Source organism: Rhea pennata, chromosome 28, assembly GCF_028389875.1.
Source record: "Rhea pennata isolate bPtePen1 chromosome 28, bPtePen1.pri, whole genome shotgun sequence".
In the NCBI taxonomy this organism is placed as follows: Eukaryota; Metazoa; Chordata; class Aves; order Rheiformes; family Rheidae; genus Rhea; species Rhea pennata.
In genome coordinates, this window is record NC_084690.1 from 3,478,524 (window position 1) to 3,496,417 (window position 17,894).

At 59.8% G+C, this 17,894-nt stretch overlaps 2 protein-coding genes across 4 annotated transcripts in view; both read left to right on the forward strand.

The window, feature by feature from the left end:
• Positions 1-1,304: 1,304 nt before the first annotated feature.
• Positions 1,305-4,434, forward strand: EGR3 (early growth response 3). Its single transcript, XM_062596999.1, has 2 exons — positions 1,305-1,854; positions 3,101-4,434. Exons 1-2 carry the CDS (start codon positions 1,701-1,703, stop codon positions 4,138-4,140), a joined length of 1,194 nt encoding a protein of 397 aa, XP_062452983.1. The 5' UTR covers positions 1,305-1,700; the 3' UTR covers positions 4,141-4,434.
• Positions 4,435-9,960: 5,526 nt separating this feature from the next.
• Positions 9,961-17,894, forward strand: part of BIN3 (bridging integrator 3) — a 44,974-nt gene continuing 37,040 nt past the window's right edge. For all 3 annotated transcript variants that reach the window (XM_062596763.1, XM_062596764.1, XM_062596765.1), the window contains exon 1: positions 9,961-10,039. In XM_062596763.1, coding sequence (XP_062452747.1) covers positions 10,032-10,039 — 8 coding nt within the window. In that variant the 5' untranslated portion in view covers positions 9,961-10,031. The remainder of the gene's footprint in view (positions 10,040-17,894) is intronic.

A 17,894-nucleotide genomic window follows, 5' to 3' on the forward strand; every position in this document is an offset into this window, starting at 1 on the left:
GGCTACTCATGCCCCAGGGTGAAGGTCTGCCCCCCCTGAGCCCCACAGCCCCAGCACCCTCCTTCCCAGTGCTCTTCTTCCCCTCCCCCCCCCCCGCGCCGTGAAATATTGCAGCTGGGAATGCGTGCCCGGCTCCCCCTCCAGCTGCAGCACTCCTGTAGCATGGATTTCACTCCCATTGCAAAGCCGGCCCTGCAGGAATTGGGTAAGTGGAGCTATTGCAACACAGCATTTTTCCATACATTTGCTATATAACTCGGAGGGTTTTAAAGATAGCATCAGTTGGCACACTTAGCACGAAACCACCTAATTACTGACGCCTTGGAAGTGCCAAACTTTTAAAGGGGGGAGGTGAGGTTAATATCACAGGCAACCAACAAGTGTTACCTGTTTTAAAGTATTCAAAGTACTGTTCTGCATGATACCCAGGGCAGATGGGGAGGGGGGAAGATCAGTGCAAATCCATATCTTCTCCGCTCTCACGATTAGCTAGGGAGCAAATTTTAGGCTGCCCTGGCTTCTGCAGATCCACCACCGTCCAGATTCAGCCTCCCTTTGCCACCAGACTCCAAGCTCTGCCTAACACTGTGCAGTGGTTCCTCTGCAAATCTCACGTCTCTGTTCCTTTTGGCCGCCGGATGAATTTAAGGCCATGTTTCCCTCCTCCGGCTTTCCCTGACTGTGGGAGTGGGGGGAAATAAAAAGGTTGAATGCCCAGGTAGGAGCCTGTCCCTGAGCATCCCCAGAGGAGGACGCGGATGTGCAGGAAAGGAAAAGGCATGGCAGGAGCCGGTTGCGTCCTCGCACCCTCGCTGCCTCCGGGGGAGCGCTCCCGGCGCGCGGGGCCGGAGCCGGCCGCGCAGCGGCGACCTGCCCGGCGGCGCCGAGAGAAAGTTTCGCCTCCGCGCCGCAGCCCGGCCGCGGAGCCCGGCGGGGGAGGGAGGAGGAGGTGGGAAGGCGGAGGAGGGGGGGGGTCCCGGGGCGCGCAGGCGTCTCCGAGGGGGCGGCCCGGTGCAAAGCGGCGGGGCCCGGGGCGGGGTGGCGCGGAGCCCCGCGGCGGGGCCTGGGGCGCGGAGCCCCCCGGCCGGGGCCGGGGCCGGGGCCGGGGCCGGGGCCGGGGCCGCTCCGCCGCGCGCCGGCCCCGCTTCCTGCTTTCTAATGTTCCATTGTGCGGAGCTTCCATTGTGACGTCTCGGCCTCGGCTCGGCTTTGTCTGTCCATATATGGGCAGCTACGTCACGGAGCTTTCCCGTCGCTCACATAAATAGGCTGGTGGATTTCCCTAGCTGAGCATTTGGGCAGCAGTGAGTGAACCTGCTAGCGAGCGAGCGAGCGAGGGAGAGCGAGCGAGGGGGGGCGCGAGGAGAGAGCGAGGGAGAGAAGAGAGAGAAGGAGAGAGAGAAAAAAAAGAGGAGGGGTTAAATACTCCCACCAGCTTCTACAACCACATCTGCAAGCCAGATCGCCCCCTCCCCCTCGAGGAAACACCACCAGGGACCCACGGAGGATTGTACCCCCCCGCCCCCCGCACCCCCTCCTCCGCAGCCACCCCCAGCCCCCCTCCGCCCTCCCCCCCAACCCCCTCCCCCACCCCAACTTTTCTCTTGCATGATTTCCCTTGCACGGATTTGCCACTCGGATGTTGTTTCATCGGGAGCGGAGCTCGGAGCCACGTTGAACCAGCCTTTTCCTCCAGTGCTATGACAGGCAAACTACTGGAGAAGCTGCCGGGGACCATGAACACTTTGATGAACCAATTGCCTGACAATCTGTACCCAGAGGAGATCCCCAACTCTTTGAATATCTTCTCCAGCAGCAGCGAGTCAGTGGCTCACTATAACCAGATGGCTGCAGGTAAGGGGGAAGGAAAATGGGGAGGGGGGAGCCGGTGGGGCGCGGAGGAGGACGCTGTGTGTAGGGTGTCATGGAGCCTCGGAGGGAAGGGAAGCGCTGGGGCTGGGAAGCTTCCCCCCCCCGCGCCCACCCACCTCCTTCCTCGCCGTGTTTCCATGCGATCGCTGCCTCCCTTGCGGCAGGGCTCCGCGCCGCTCCGCGGGGCGCTGCCGGGGAGCCGCGGCGGCGGGCGGAGCGGCGGCAGGTACGGGGCCGGCGGCCGGGCCCCGGGGGGCTGGGGCCGGGGCGACGGCCGGGCCCCCGCCGCGGAGGGGCCGCCCGCGCCGCGATGTGCGCGGGTGCGGAGGCACCGCGGCCGTGCGTGGCCGTGGCGGCGGCCGCGGCGGGGGCCGGCGGTGAGCGCTCCCCGCGGGCCCGCGGCCGCGGCGCCGACTTTCGCGGAGCGGAGCGCTGGGAGGGGTCGGGGGCACAGGTGAGCCCGAGGGCGGGGGCGCCCCCGCCGCCCCCCGCTCCCGCCGGGGCCGGCTCCGCGCTCCGCGGGAGGGGACGCGGAGGGGGGTCCGGCCGGTTCTGCTGCGAACCGGAGCCGAGCCGAGCCGAGCCGTGCCGAGCCGAGCCGAGCCGAGCCGCGGGGGCTAAAACTCCCTTGTGTTTCTCCTTGCCGGGTCTCGGCGCAGGGAACACGGCAAGTTGGTAACGGCGCCGGCGGCCGGACGCGCGTCCGTGGAGTGCCCAGCTCTGCCGGTGGGGTGGACGCGAGGCGGCTCTCGGGGAGGAAGCCTACCTGTAGCCGCAGGTACCTCCTTCCCCCGGCCCCACCTGCGCGGCCGCGGCCCCGGCGCGCGTGGGCGGCGGCGGCGGCACGGGCAGCACGGCCCCACGCAGCTCGGCGGCGCCGGGGGCCCCGCTCTCCGCGGGGGCGGCGGCCGCGCGGGGGCGGCCGCGGCGCGGTGCCCCACGCGCGATGCCCCGGGCCGCCCGCCCGGCCCCGCTCGCCGGGACCCTGCGCAGCCAGCGCCGCAGTAAACGGAGAGCAAAGCCGCCGCCGCCGAGCCTCTGCCTTGCTTTCCCGCTGGTTGCCCGGGAGAGGGAAAAAATAGAAAGGAATAGGAAAGTGGGGGGGGGGTCGGCCTCGCCGCCGGGGTCCCCGGGCAGGCGCGGCCGCCCGGCAGGCCCCGGCGCCGCTGCCCCCCCCGAGGTGCGGCCCTCCTCGCTCATCTCGCCCCGCTTCTCTCCCGCTTTGCAGATAATGTTATGGACATTGGATTAGCGAACGAAAAGGCCAGCCAGGAACTATCCTCCTATTCGGGTACTTTTCAGCCCGCCCCAGGCAACAAGACTGTGACCTACCTGGGGAAATTCGCTTTCGACTCGCCCTCCAACTGGTGCCAGGACAACATCATCAGCCTGATGAGCGCGGGGATCCTGGGGGTGCCCCCCTCCTCGGGCGCGCTCACCAGCACGCAGAGCTCCGCCGGCAGCATGGGGCCGCCGCAGGGCGACGTGGACCAGATGTACCCCGCGCTGCCGCCCTACTCCTCCTGCAGTGACCTCTACCCGGAGCCCGTCTCCTTCCACGACCCCCAGAACAACCCCGGCCTCACCTACTCCCCCCAGGATTACCAAGCAGCCAAGCCCGCCTTGGACAGCAACCTCTTCCCCATGATCCCAGACTATAACCTCTACCACCACCCCAACGACATGGGCACCATCACGGAGCACAAACCCTTCCAGAGCTTGGACCCCATCCGTGTCAACCCGCCCCCCATCACCCCGCTGGAGACCATCAAGGCATTCAAGGACAAGCAGATCCACCCGGGCTTCGGGGGGCTGCCGCAGCCGCCGCTCACCCTCAAGCCCATCCGACCCCGCAAGTACCCCAACCGGCCCAGCAAGACGCCGCTCCACGAGCGGCCCCACGCCTGCCCGGCCGAGGGCTGCGACCGCCGCTTCTCCCGCTCCGATGAGCTCACCCGCCACCTCCGCATCCACACGGGCCACAAGCCCTTCCAGTGCCGCATCTGCATGCGGAGCTTCAGCCGCAGCGACCACCTCACCACCCACATCCGCACCCACACCGGCGAGAAGCCCTTCGCCTGCGAGTTCTGCGGCCGCAAGTTCGCCCGCTCTGACGAGCGCAAGCGGCACGCCAAGATCCACCTCAAGCAGAAGGAGAAGAAGGCCGAGAAGGGTTCGGCCGGGCCGCCCCCCACCGCGCCCCCCGCCGCCGCCGCCACCACCTCGCCCCCCGTCGCCCTCGCCCCCGCCGTCACCACATGCGCCTGAGGCCGCCCCGACGGGGCCGGGCTGCCCCCTCTGCTCCCCCGCGGTGCCCGGGGCCGCCGCCCCGCGCCCCCCGCCGGCCCCCCCCCCCCCAACCCCGCTCCGGCCCGGGGCAGAGCGCGGTGACCCACTCCAGCCCGCCCAGCTGCCGCGGCTGCGCTCGCCCGGTCCCGGCTCGCCCGGTGCCGTCTTGCGGGGATCCGGCTCCCTCCTCCCCGCACGGCCCGGCCCCGGCTCCCCCGGCCCGTCGGGCCCCGGCTCCCCCGGCCCGGCCCCGGCTTCCCCGGCCCGGCCCCGGCCCGTCGGGCCCCGGCTCCCCCGGCCCGGCCCCGGCTCCCCCGGCCCGGCCCCGGCTGCCGTCGGTCCGCAGCGCCCCGAGCGCAGCGCGGCCGCGGGACCCCCCGGCCCGGCCTCCCCCCCGGGGCCGCCCCGCCGCCGCCAGGCTCCAAGTCACTTTATGGGTCTCTTCATCCTCCTCCTCCTTCGTTTAGTTTTTCCTTCCCGAGCACCATTTTTTTCCGTGGTGGAGGTAAGCGGGCTGGGGCTCGAGCTCCCCGAGAGCAGGCTGGAAGGGACGTGGGGGCTGAGTTTCCAGGTACTTCTAAACTTCATCTGGGTTGACGTTAAGGTGTTGGGGGGGCGGGAGGGAAAGGTGTTCCGGCATCAGCTTTTTTTCAGCAGAAGGGAAATTCTTTACAGAAATGCAGAAAAAAACAGTATTTTGCTGAATACTTTTTATAATGTGAGATATTTTTATTTTATTTTATTTGGTCACTTTAAAACAAAAACCAACTACGGAGGAGAAAAATCAATTAGTCCTCTATTTTATTTTTTTTTCTTTCTCCTTCTGGTATGTGCATGTCATTGCATGACTGCTCTGATTTTTTTCTTCTTTTGTTTTAATAAAACTGTGCTCAGACATTTAAGCTAAACTAAGCAAAAATAATAATGACTTAAAAAATCTTTGTTGCCAAAAGGTCGTGCTATCCAGGTTTGATGTCTGCATGTGAAAAAAAAATTAAAAACATACAAAAAATAAAGAGAAGAGAAAGAATGCAGTCTAATTTATGTGAACTGAAAGGAACAAAAAACACAATCAGGTTTAACCACACAAACCTAAGGGAATGATATTTTTTGAAAGACTTTTGTATAAAGTTGAGTACTTAGAGAAAAAAAATCATACCAGATGTAATATATTTTGTGGATGTTTTTATTTCTTGGATTTATAGTACCTTATACTAAGGTTAAAAAAATTATGCTTGATATTGTGAAAAGGTGATAATTTTCACACACATTTCATTTGCTCATTTGTCATGTTGTAATGCAAATATGATAGTTAATGCATACAGCATTTTTAAGGGAAAAATCAGAAATATTGAACTGATGTATTGTTGTACCATTTGCACTGTGAGCAAATGCTAATGCAGTAAATATATTGTGTTTGCTGACAATCAAATTCTGTAGTAAATATCTTTATTTTACCTTGCTTTAAAAATATCTATATTGGTTTGGAAAAAAAAAAAATCTCTAATATGTAAGGAGAATGTTAAAATGGCTTGCTTGAAATGTGTAGGATGGTAGGCGTTGTGCCTCTTTACAGATGACTTTGAAATCTGTTTGTACATTTTCTAGTGTTGTATTTTATTATTTTTTGGTATGATTTTTAAAAATAACCCAACCTTTTCTCAGTCCCCTCTCTTTCAGTTCTGTTTGCAGGACAGCGCGGCCGGAGCGGCCGCGCGCGGGGCCCGTCGACGCCGACGCCGGCTGGCCGCCCCCGACCCAGCTCGGCGCGCCGAGGGGAGCCGAAGCCGCCGGGTCCCCGGCCGACGCCTCCGGGGTTCGGCCCCGGCCGCGCTCCCGCTCCCGGCTCGCTGCTCCGGAGCTCGGCGGCGGGCGTTGCCACCGGCCCCGCTCGCCGCCGCCTCGACCCCGTCGGCGTTTCGCAGCCGGCTTTGAGTTGCGTGCGGCCGGGACGTGCCGCGTCGGGGAAAGAGGATCTCGTGGGTTCAGCTCTTAATGCTCCGTCTTTTTTTTCGCAAGCCAAATCGCTGCAGGTGCAGAGAGCAGAGAGGGACTTTGCCGTGCCGGGAGCCGGCCGGGTGGCTCGGGATGAGGCACCCGGCTTCAAAATATCCCCAGGGCTCCCGAAACGGCACTTGTGAGCGCAGCAGGGGGAGTCACCGGGTGGGAGAAGCAACGGGACGAGGGCTCGGGTGCTCTGCGAGCGGGCGCGGGGCTGCCGGCAGCCGGCCCCGACCCAAGGGAGCAGAGCCGGGCAGCGGATGGGACGTTTTACTCCTCCACGGCCTCCAAGAGGCCCCTTCCCACGCATGCTGGGGCGAGGCCGCGCTGGAGGGGTTTGCCGAGGGGCAATATATATATATATTTGTATTTATATACCGTATGTACATACTGCTGCCGCTGCAGCGCGGCGGTGCAGGACCTCCCCGGGACCACGGGAGGGTCCCGGCCGTGGGGCCGGCCAGTGGCTCAGCTGCTCGCGCGGGGGCTCCCGGCTCGGCATCGCGCTCCTCCTCTTCCCGGCGCGGGAGGGCGGCTCCGGCACCGCCGCCGCGTTTCCCACCTCCGGGTTTGCATCCGCAGCCAGGCCCCGGAGTCACCGTTGCTCCTGCCAGGCCAAAGCGGGAGTTCTGGTTGCTGGAGTTTCGCTAAGACTCTCGCTTGGAGAGTCTCTAATTTCAGGGAGCCCCTGAGGGGGCCACGCGGCCCCCAGGGTGGCTCTGCTGGTGGGAATCAGGCTGATTCCCGGCCTTTCCTGCTGGGAAGGGAGCTCTCGGCATCCAGGGAATGGGCTTTGGAGCCCACGCCGCCCGGCACAGCCCGTTTTGCCTCGGCCGCCGCAGGTAAGTTGATCTCCCCGCGGTTTAGCCTTCGGTGACCACTAAGACGAGGCCCGAGCGGCTGATGGCACCGGGGGATTAGGGGCGACGTGGGGCGGGTGCCGGCGGCCGTGGGAGTTTTCCGTGGGCCGACGGCTTGTGCCGGGAGGCGGCGGAGCGGGAGCGCCGCGGCGCGGGCAGGAGGCAGGCCGGGCTCCGGGGCTGTTCCTGGGCTTTCTGCCCTCTTCACCAAGGATTAGGCGGAACGGGGAGGAGGAGGGAAGGAATCTGGCACGGTGGGGCCGCTGCGCCGCGCACCTGCCTCGCCAAAGCGAACCCGCGGGCTCGGGGCCCGCCTGGGGCCGCGTTTCCTCCCGGGTGGCACCGGGCTGCCCTGGCTGCCCCGCTCCCGGTGGGATGCGGGGAGCGCGGCCCCGTCTCGCCCGCCGCTCACCGGGACGGCGGGACCTGGCCGCGCTCTGGTCTCAGGGTTGGCATGGCTCGGCCTCCCCCTCGGTGCGCCACGCGGAGCAGCAAGGTGAGGAGCACCCTTGGGTGGCGAAACGTGTTGAGTGCGTGCAGCACCTTGCACGAAAATGTTGGTTGCTACGGAAACACGGCACTTTCCATCCCCATTCTGGGCTATCTGTGTTCTGGGGAGGAGGGAAGGGCTTGCCAGTCACGTACCATCTCAACACAAGTTGCTGCCTTTGCTTTCTCAACCACCTCTCTGGTTTTCTGAGGAGGCCACCAACACCTTGCTCCTCTCTGCTCAGGGTCTTCAGGGCTTTGCAAAGTGTTACTCAAGCCTAGGAGCCCTCCGCGGGACAGGGCTCGTTTCGGAGGGGGAGCACCACGAGCTGAGGGTCCTTCCCGGGGCTGCAGGGAGCCGGCAGCCACGAGGACCCGCACCCAGAAGTTCCTGGTTTGCAGCTGGCAGCTCTTGGCGATGCAGCTGGTGGTGGGATCCCGCTCGGATCTGCTCAGCCTTCGCCTTGCGGGTTGGTCTCTCCTGCTTCCCTCGCAGCAGACCTGGGGGCTGCGAGAGCACATCTTCTCAAGAAGGTCTGCCTTGCGCTAGGATTGTTTCTGGATCGCCCAGCCCTCATCTCCCTTGTCGTACCCGGCGCCGTGTGGATCTATCTTTCCTTTCCTTCCCTCCCCCTTATCAGTGTGGTAATTTCCAGCCTCCGCTTTTAGCAGAACGTTTCCAAGGCAGGGTTAGGATTCGCCTCTCCGGCATGTGTTTGGGGAGATGACAACACGCACTGCGGAGACTCCAACGAAGGCGCCTGACTCTGCCAAGGGGAAGATGCTCCCCCGAGCCCTGCAGGCCTCATGGGCCGCCCCCCACCCCGGCCGCGCTCAGTCGGGGCTGCGGTCCCAGCCCGGCCTGCCTCCGACCCCTCTCCACCCTTCGCCGTGAGCATCTCTCAGGGCGGGCGCTGCGGCAGGGACCGCGCGGGGAGCCCCGGCGGCTCCCCCCCCCCCCCCCCGCTGCCACCGCCTGCTGCGTTTTTGCTCCGACACCTCCATCAGCAGCCCCAAACTTAATTGCTTTTAACTTTGCTGCCATGTCAAATCGCAAGCTTCTCTCTCACACGCCGCCTATTCTCCCCCCTCGCGCTCTCCCCCTCCCCGAGCCCTGCTCCCTTCCCGCCGTCTCCCACGCAAGGCAGAGCTCTGCTCCGGGATCCTTCCTCTCCGGGCGTGCTTGTCCGGGCGCAATCTCCGCTGCTCTCCCGCCCAGGTTCCTCACCTCCCTCGATCCCGTCACGCTAATCCCCTGTCCTCACCGGTGTTGGTAACACCTTCCCAGTTTAGCATGATCCTCTGCTGCTGTAATCACCGCGCTGTTTACCTGCCCCGCCGGGCGGTTAATCGATAAAGCCCTCCCTGGCGCTGATCCCTGCCGGGCCCTCGCGGCCGCCTCCCCCGTGGCCCCACCGGCCGGGCCTCGGGGGCTTTCGGCGCCTCCCCTTTGCAGCCTCTCAGCTCCAAACTCCCGCTTTTCTTCCCCAAAGCCTTGCTCTCCCCCAGCCCCTCCAGCCCCGCGGCGCGGGGCACGCCGCGGGCTCGCGGTCGCCCTCGCCCCGAGCGCCTCGCCGGGCCGCGGGATGCCTGCCGCTGTTTATAGCTGCAGCCCGTGCAGGCACTCGCGCGTCACTTTCTTTAGAGGGGTATTTGCCATTTTTAATGTTGGTTTGGCATTTTTCTTTTTTCCCTTTAACGTGGGGAGGGCAGAGACAAGATAATTTCCCCGTCTCGCCTCTCCCCCCTCCTGAAACCTGCTGTAAGTTATTTTCCTGAATTTCCCGTGTTTTGTATCAAAACTGAAGATACTATTTTTTTTTTCAGTTTCCTTTCTGAAAATAACTCCCAAACTATAATTTCCTCCCACTTGCTTTTTCCCCTTCTTATTTTGCTTTGCGGAGTCGCTGGCTGGGCGCAGCGATGCCGCTCTGCCTGGGTTTGCTCTCCGCCGGCCCCGGGCCGCCAGGACGGCCGGACTCGGAGGCCGCCGGAGCACGCGGCATCCGTCCGCCCGTCTGTCCGTCCCCGCAGGCTCGCGACAGCGGTACCACACCCCGGGTTGCGGAGGAGGAAGGGCGAAGCCGAGCGCTCTGCCCGGCTCCGTCCGGCACGGGGAGCGGCCCTCCGCCTGGCCTCCTTCGGGGACGCGGCCTTGCGCGCGCGTGTCCGTCTGTCCGTCCGCCCCGCGCCGCGCTCCCGGGCCCGGCCACCCCGCCGGATCCCAGCCCTGGCGCCGGGGCTGCGGAGCGGCGGGCAGGGCCGGCGGCGTTTGCCGCGGGGCGTCGAGCTCCGCCGGGGCAGAGCCGCGAGCGGAGCCGCCCTCGGGCCTTAGCTGCCGTATGACGTCACGGCCTCGGCCCTGACGTCACGGCACGGCGAGGGTTAACCCTGCCTCCTCCCGCCTCCCCCCCCCCACCTCCCCCGCCCAGCGTGTCGTCATGGCGGCGGCCGGAAGGGGCGGGGCGGAGGCGCCGAGACTTCCGGGAGCGGCGCCGGCCGGCTCCGGCGGGGGGGACCATGAGCTGGTGAGTGCGGGCGAGCCCGGGACCCCCGCGGCCACGCCCCCTCGGCCCCCCCCGAGGCCACGCCCCCCGGCCCCGCGGCCACGCCCCCACCGGCAGCGGCCGCGGCCGCGGCAGCGGGGGGCCGCGGGTTCGGGACCCGCCTCGGCCGCGGCCTCCTCGGCCTCGCCGCGGCCCGCGCTGCCCGTTTCGCCTCCCGCCGGGCAGGGCTCCAGCCAGGTCGTTGTCCGAGGTGGAGGGGGGACGCGGGGGGCTCGTCCTGAGATTCTCCTTGTGCCCCTGCGGCGGGCCCTGCCTCGGGCCCCCAGCCGGGCCGCTGCCCGGTGCCGGGCCGGGCGCCCGGGCCCTGAGCGGGCCGCAGGCCGCGAGCGGGCCCCGGGCCGAGCAGCGCGCTCCTGCCCGGGCGCCTCTCGACCGGGGGCTTGTCCGGCCGCCCGGGCGGCGGAGCGGGAAACGTCCGGCGTCGCCTTCGAGGCGTCGGCGCCGCCCGGGCACCGCCGGGCCGCTCGCGCTGGGAGCGAGCTTTGCCCCGGCCTCCTGCGCTGAAGTTTCCTTCGTGCAGCCCGTCTACTGCTGTTCGTTTAGCTTGAGCGCGCGCCTCTGCCCGGCGAAGCATCGTGGGACCCGGGTCAGCAGGCTCAAAACCCGCTTTCGCAGGGCTTACGGGGGCATTGCTGCAGCAGCGAGCCGAAGGGACGGAGAGCATCCCGGCCCTGAGGTTTTACTCCCGGCTCTGTCCCGTAATGCTGGCTGCAGAAAGTGGCTTGTAAGATCTGCGCCGCAGTTTTTGCTTCTCTGCAACGGGAGCACTTGTTACCTCCCCAGGCTTAATTAATTTTTGCAAAACCCTTTAGGATCCCCAGAGATTAAAGGGCAAAGAGATTGTTTGCAGGCAGGATGGCAGAAGCGTTTTAAACTGTGTGGCGTTAATCCTTTGCCTTTTCTAATTCTTTCCAAACACTTGACTGCCTGGGCTCTCTGCACCACATGAGAAATGGCAACAGTATAATTCCCATTATACTAACCGAGGGAAACTTGGATCAAGAGAGCGTGTGAGCTAGCCTGTGGCTATGTAATGATCTAGTGACAAAGGCTAGATTAAAGCCCCAATTTTCTGATTCCTGCATCTAGGCAACTAGGTATTGCTGCCTCTCCTGACTTCTAGGCTGAGCTTTATTTAGAGCAGAATTAGGCTTCTTTCGGGAAACAGCCTTGCACGGGCAAATGCGATATTTTCTGAGTCTTAGTAAAGAGTGTCTTCCCTAAGACCTGGTGCCTTGGATTATAGTCTCTTAAATGGAAAGCTGCAGGGTTGAGAAGTTGGTGGTTGGAAGGTTTGAAAGCTGTGCTAACCTGTCTGCAACTGGTAGGCTGTTTGGTGTGATCTGTGGTGGTGCGCTGGGTGCTTAGTGGCTCTGTTATCATACTGCTTTTTTTTAAACACAGCTTTTCTGCTGGCTTTCTGGTGGAGCACGGTTTGCTGAAGGTAACTGAAGAGGTACCAGTCTTTAGTCCTTGGTGCCAGACCTCCACTCCCAATCCCTGTCTGCACCCACATCCCCCCCTTCCTCAGGGCTGATAAGCTGTGAGGCTGTCCTCCAGTGAGGTGGTGTGTTTTGGAGGAGAGGAAAATACCCTGTGGTTACCCTGGCCATCATATCTTTTAAAAACCAAAGAGAAACAAAGTAATTGCTTTTACTGTATCATCATCTTCACTTGCTGCAGGCGTCTAATTTGTGACGCTCTAAAGGGTTTTTAAGGTGCTTGGAACTGCATAAAACCAAATGCTGTTGTAGCACGTGAACAGACTTCTGAATGCCTCCTCTTTCAGTTTTTTCTGCTCTGGCAGGTGATTTTACAGAAGGGAAGGGGGTTTTAGTGGTGTGACAGATAGATATCTGAGTGTTGCATCTCGGCACCGCTGCAACAGCTGGTATTTACTGGGAGAAAAAATATGTTAAGCAAATGTTGATAGTGAGCCACTGTGAAACACGTGTTTTCTTGTTGCACTGCAGCATATTATTGGTCTGTATGGGGGTTGCCACTGCCGGACTGCTAAACCATATGCCTGTTGGCAGAGAGCTCTTACTGAGTGGACTGAAAAGCTGGCTTTCATTTAAAGTCAGCAGTGGAGCTGTATGGCTCTGTGATATTTAGCTCCCTGAATCTTTATCAGATGAGATTCAAGGAGACTGTTTATGTAAATGGATTTCTAAAATATTTGGGGCTGATGAGGGTGGGAAGAGAGGGTGCGGTTTGGCTAACAGTCTCAGAAAGGACCCTTTGCTCTGGATCTGTGGACTGTTTCGAAGGGCTGAAATTTCATTTAAAGAAAGTCTTGGGAGGATGGGTGCCGGGAACAGCTGGGAGGTGGCAGGCATATTTGGGTTGTAGCATGAGAGTAGGTTGTTATTAATTTCGTTTTCTGTGTTTTGGAGCTGTGCTCTGGCCATGTTGGGTAAGTGCTATGCAAACACAGACCAAGGCACAGTTTCTTTCCGGTGAATCAATATTGTTATTTTTCCCAGTCCAAATCTCAGTCCCCTTGTGGTCAATGGCAACACTCCCCCTTCTCTCTAGGTTTCAACGAAACCAGGATTTGGAGATGTGTATTGGATAAAATTAGATTGGATGAGGCAACTGGATGCCAAAGTGGTGAGCGAGGTACACATAGCTGCACAGCTGATGTCTGCCCGGCTGCTTGGCTGGGTGATCCTGCAGCACGCATCGTACCCCGTCCAAGACGGTTTGCACGTTACCAAAACGTGCCCAAGCAAACGCAGCGGTGAAACCCAAATGCTGCGTGCTGCATCGTAAGCTGGGCCCCCTGCGAACGGGCCAGCGCGGGCACCTCAGGTGCCTGCAGGATCGCGCGAGTCTGGGGGTGGAGCAGCTCGTGGGAGCAGAGCAAGGCATCCCTCTGAACCGTTGGAGCAACAGGAGAGCGATCACGGTGCTTGGGGTGGCCCTCGTAGCGTGATCATCACATGGTTATTAATTATTATTTTTTCCTGTGTTCTTCGCACAGGTAGTTAAAAAACAATGTTATATTTGAGCCACAACCATGTTTCACAACCATGCTTAAAATGGATATTTTTGTAGCATAGTCAGGGCCTAAAACAGCCTTGCAAAATTCTGCTCGCCCACGCGCCTGGCGTGAGTAATTTTCTTTTGATGGGTGAGTAAAATATCATTATTTTTTTCATGCTCATCTTGGAATGGGTGGGAGAGTAGATTCTGACATTATTTTTGATTTGCTTAACACTGACACTGCGCTTGGCTCTGTACAAGATGTAAAGATATGAACAGCCCCTGTTCTGAAGCACTCGCAGTCTGAGGGCACATCTCGCTGCTGTTGAAGTTGAGGGAAGCAGGAAGGGCTGAACGTGGGTGCCTTGTTTCCCAGGGCTGATCTAAAACAACATAAAATGGATGTTTACGTCGTCTTTTTTTTCCTCCGCTGCAGGGGCTCACCCTGGCATCCATTTGTTGCCTTATTGCCTGCACGTTTGTAGAGATGGAGTTGCAGTGCAGGTGCAAATGCACGTGTGCATGGATGAAGACATTTGCTTCAGAGCGATCCAGGATCTTAAACGAAAACCACTCTCTCTGCTTGCCACTTGCAATCCCAGTGACCTCCCCTCTAGACTTCACCGGAGAGAATCAAACCAGAATTTGGCGCAGAGTCTCTCTTAACATAAGCTGTTTGTGATCCATTTGAATAATTTTTTCCTTTTGCATTAGTGTTCTGTTTGGAGTGGTTGCTATGAGTTCTTATAAGGCAGGGGGAGCGGGGTGGGACGGTGCATGCAGTTTCCATGGACACCGTGTAGTACAGCAAGGCATCCAGAGTGATATGATAGATTAATTCCAACTGCGTCCGTGTTTATGCCTTTCTCACCTGTGCAGGCTGGGGCTGGAATTCCCCTGCTCTTCGGGCACACCGTGGGGCAGTGGACAGTGCTGTAAATCTGCTTGTCTTACTGTTTTTTTTTACTGGCCTGAAAAAGCCCAAGGTCTTGAGACACATGGTTCAGGTGTCGGGGGTGAGTGTTTTCAATTCATCTGTGTACAGTGCCATGCACACTGCCAGCCTTCCTCTCATTGCCTCTCTTCAGATCTGGTCCTGGGCTACGTCAAGTGCTTCTTGTTAGGACTCAAGAGCACTCATAGAACTGCTACTCCTATTCCAGCAGCTGCTGAAGGTGGTTCCAGCTGCCCTTGAACCTCCAGGCCTTCAGGGCACCGTGGCTTTCCCATAACACATCATGGAAAGCATCTTTGGTTGACAAAGGAAGTGATGTCTTCATCATCCTCAGTCTGCACTGATGCTTCTGCAGGCTGTATTGCAGGTGCTCTGCTAGTGTCCGCTGGTGGGACGAAAATGATAGATTGGAAAGTGTGGACGACGCTCGAGGGTGCTGGAAGGGGGCACAAGCACCAGTGCCACGGACGCTTTGTTGTGTCGCGTTCTGCTTCCGCGGCTCCGCTGGCAACGTGTCCCTAAGGCCTCCCAGGGAAAGCACAGGTGGCCACCGTTGGGCTCATCGTTGCGCGGGGAGAAATCCCCGATCTTCTGACTCCTCCTCACCACCGATCTGCTCTCGCATCGCAAAGACAATGTGAGTCACGCTGGAGCTACTGAGGATGGGGTCACGCAAGGGTGGCTCGCAGTGTCCTCCCTGCCAGCATCATCTCATTCCTTTTTGGTTAGTTGGCTGAGCTATCCCAACACTTTCGCTGTGGCCACAGGACAGGAAAGCAGCCTGGAAAGTGGCAAGTGTCAAGCATCTGACCCCTGGGCCATGTCTGACTGGCTCAGTGCATTCCCATGGTCCTGCTGGCACTTCGGAGCTCTGCAAAGTCAAATTTCTAGGACAATTTCCAGAGCTTGCGATTGCAAAGGTAGCTTCCTAGGACGGGCTTCTTGTGCCGCTGGCGTCCTGGGAGGAGAAGGCCTCGGGGAGGTAAAGCTCCCTCTGGCCATTTGGACATTGACTCAAATTCAGCTGTGACACATGTGATAATACAGCTTAGCAGCAATTAGAAAGTGAAAGTCGTTACCTAAAAGTTCGCCTCATTCTTCTGATGTTCACGACCTTCCTGCTGGTGTTTGCAGGAATGCTTTGATCTGGCCCGGCTAGTACCTAGTCCTGTTAACATGCCGGTCTCCTGGCTGTAATTAGAAATCAAGAGGAGTCCTCTCCTCTCCAAAGCATGTGTTTGACACAGCCCAGGCCACCTGGGAGAAGGGAAGGTCTCGCCACCGAGCAGAACGAGTTGGCTCAGGGTCTGGAAGAAAAGGCCTCGGGCTGTCGTGGAGGGGGAGTCTCCGGGATGGCCGAGGGCCAGTTTTCTGGAGGGCTCGCCTTCCTTTGAGGATCAAATGTGAGCGGCCAGTTTTTTAAAGCCCTCGGCGTGCCATGTGCCAGAACTTTGGAGAGAGCAGCCATTTGTGTGGGCCAAACTCGGGGGCCCTCAGCTGCTTGGGATCACCGTCAAGCAGTACAGGGGACTTAATGTCGTGGTTCTGGCTGCAGTTAGAATGTGAGGTTTCTCTCCGGCAAGAGAATTGATATTTTTGGTGGAAATTCAAACAGTGAAAAGTTCTGGCTGAAATCCAGACTATACTGGCTTTCTGGCGCTTGTGTTTTTTTGATTAAAAAACCTGAAACTTTCCATGGAAAGTGGGCACTTTTTGCAAAATATTAATTTAGTTGACAGCATGAGCTGATGATGATGATGATGATGCAAAATGACTGTTGCCGCCGGCTAATCCCACCCTCAACCGTGAGCCCTGCGAGCCCCGTTTGCTGCGTGGCGTGCTGGCAAGCGCGGCTCCGTTTGGCCACCGGTTGTGGCAGAAATATTTCAGCTCGCCCTCGCTTTGGTGACTTGCAGCCGTCAGCGAGCCCGTGCCGCTTTTTGTGAGCGTCTGGGTAATTAACCTTGACGTCCTGTCCAAAGCGGATCCCGAGTGAACGCGTTCCTCCCTGGATCGGCTCTCCCTGCCCTTTCCATCGCGTGCGGGTTTTTCCTTCCTTCCTTCCTTCCTTCCTCCCTCGACCTGTTGTCGGGACTTGCCGTGAGCCGGCTGCAGGCTCCGCGCGCCGGCCCCGGGGCCCGCGGCTCATGGGCTGCGGGTGAAAACGATGCTTGTCCCTCGCTGCCCTCGGAGGGGTCCCCGAGGGGCTGCGGTGCGTCCCGAGACGCTCGGATGAAAAACGCCGCGAAAGCGCGGTCGCCTCCCCAAATTCGGAACGCTTCAGGCTGATCCACTCTGGCAATCCCTGCGTGCCTTCGTCTCAGGGGACCGGCGGCGAGTGGGAGGGGGAGCTGCGTGTTTAAAGCTCCGGCTCCCTGCAGACCGCGCCGCGCCGCGCTCCCCCTGCCCGCGAGGCTGCTTTGCAGCTCTCCTGTGCACCCAGAGGAGAACTAGCGCCTTTGGTGTGCGGCCCTGGGTTTGCGCATGGAAAAGCCAAGTAAATATATGACATTGCTGGGGAAACTTCAGAGAAAATTAGCCACAGCTTCTCCCACCTTCCCCTCCCTGGGGTTCCTGAACATCCCTGAGTAGAAGCTCGCAGGATTCTCTCCACCCACACTTTTTTTCCTGCTTTAAGCTGTTCCCACCCCCTCCCTTCGGTGCTTCGCCCTCCTGCCTCCCTCCCTCCCTCCCGTCCGGTCTCCGGTCTCCGTCGCCTTGCCGAAGCCGCGGGGCGCGCGCGGGGTCGGGGGCTTCCCCGGGCGAGGGGCTCCGCGGGGCCGGCGCGGGAGCGCTCCGCCTGCGACTCAGCTTGCTTGCGCTGTTTAGGGACATGATTTCAAGGGATTTCACACCCCAAACACAACCCCAGCTTTCTCTCGCTCGGCAGAAACGAGAGATCCAAAATGCACCAATTCTGTTTCTCCTGCAGCATATGCAGACCGGGTTCAGCTTTGAAGGTAACTTTCACGGCTTTGGTGCATGGGTTACGTCTGTAACCCGTGGTAGTACAAGGTACCAAACCTTCTCGCCTGAATTTCCTTCCAAGATGCCCACTGTGTGGTTTTTAAACAGAGTAATATCTGTGGGAGCTTTACATTTTTAAGCCTTATGGTACCGTGAGTGTTTGTAATGTTACCATGTCAGGTGTGGATTTTGTCCTCCCCCATAACACGGGGATGACAGAGTCAGAGGGGCAAAAATTCTTGATGCCGGCAGCATCTTGCAATTGCATTTCAGAGCTCTGGGTATATCCACTTATTTTAAAATACCTCAGATAAGATCAGTACCTCTCTCTCTTTTTTTTTTCTTCCTTAGTGCTTTTGTTCCTGCTTATGCATTTTTTTCTTTACAGAACCATATTAAAAGGCAAAGATTCAGAAGCCAGGAAGATTATCTCAAATTGTAAAATAGCAACAAAAAAAATGGTGAATAGACAGTACTTGCACAGGGTTATTTTTTAGAGGTTTTACTGAGACAGACATAATTAGCCAACTGGCATCACGATGCTAATAGAGATATTTACTGTTTCAAAGTGTATTTGTAGCTTTGTTAAGCGCTCTATTGACTTTCTTTTGTTCTGGAAGAAAGTAGCTGAGATTGTTTTTGTTTTTCGCCCTCCCTGTGGCAGACAGAGGAGCCGGGAAGCCCCAGCCCGCACGGCCTTCGTCGTGTCAACCTAAGGCGAAGCGGGAGGAAGAGGGAGCCGGCCGCAGCGGCACCGCTCGACCCGCGCTGCTCGTTTTGCTCCCGCCGCAGTGGCCCGTGCCGGCGCGGGTTAGCGCTCGCGGGCAGGGGCCGCGCGGCTTGGCCGGCGCGGGCGCCGTGGGAGACCCGATGCCCTCCCGTGGTCCGAGCTCGGCTTCTCCCTCC

What these genes read in the sequence shown, in the direction of transcription:
- EGR3 (XM_062596999.1), top strand. Translation starts at nt 1,701, where the DNA reads ATGACAGGCAAACTACTGGAGAAGCTGCCGGGGACCATGAACACTTTG. An exon ending in CTATAACCAGATGGCTGCAG is followed by an intron (nt 1,855 to 3,100) that starts GTAAGGGGGAAG and finishes CCCGCTTTGCAG; the next exon opens with ATAATGTTATGGACATTGGA.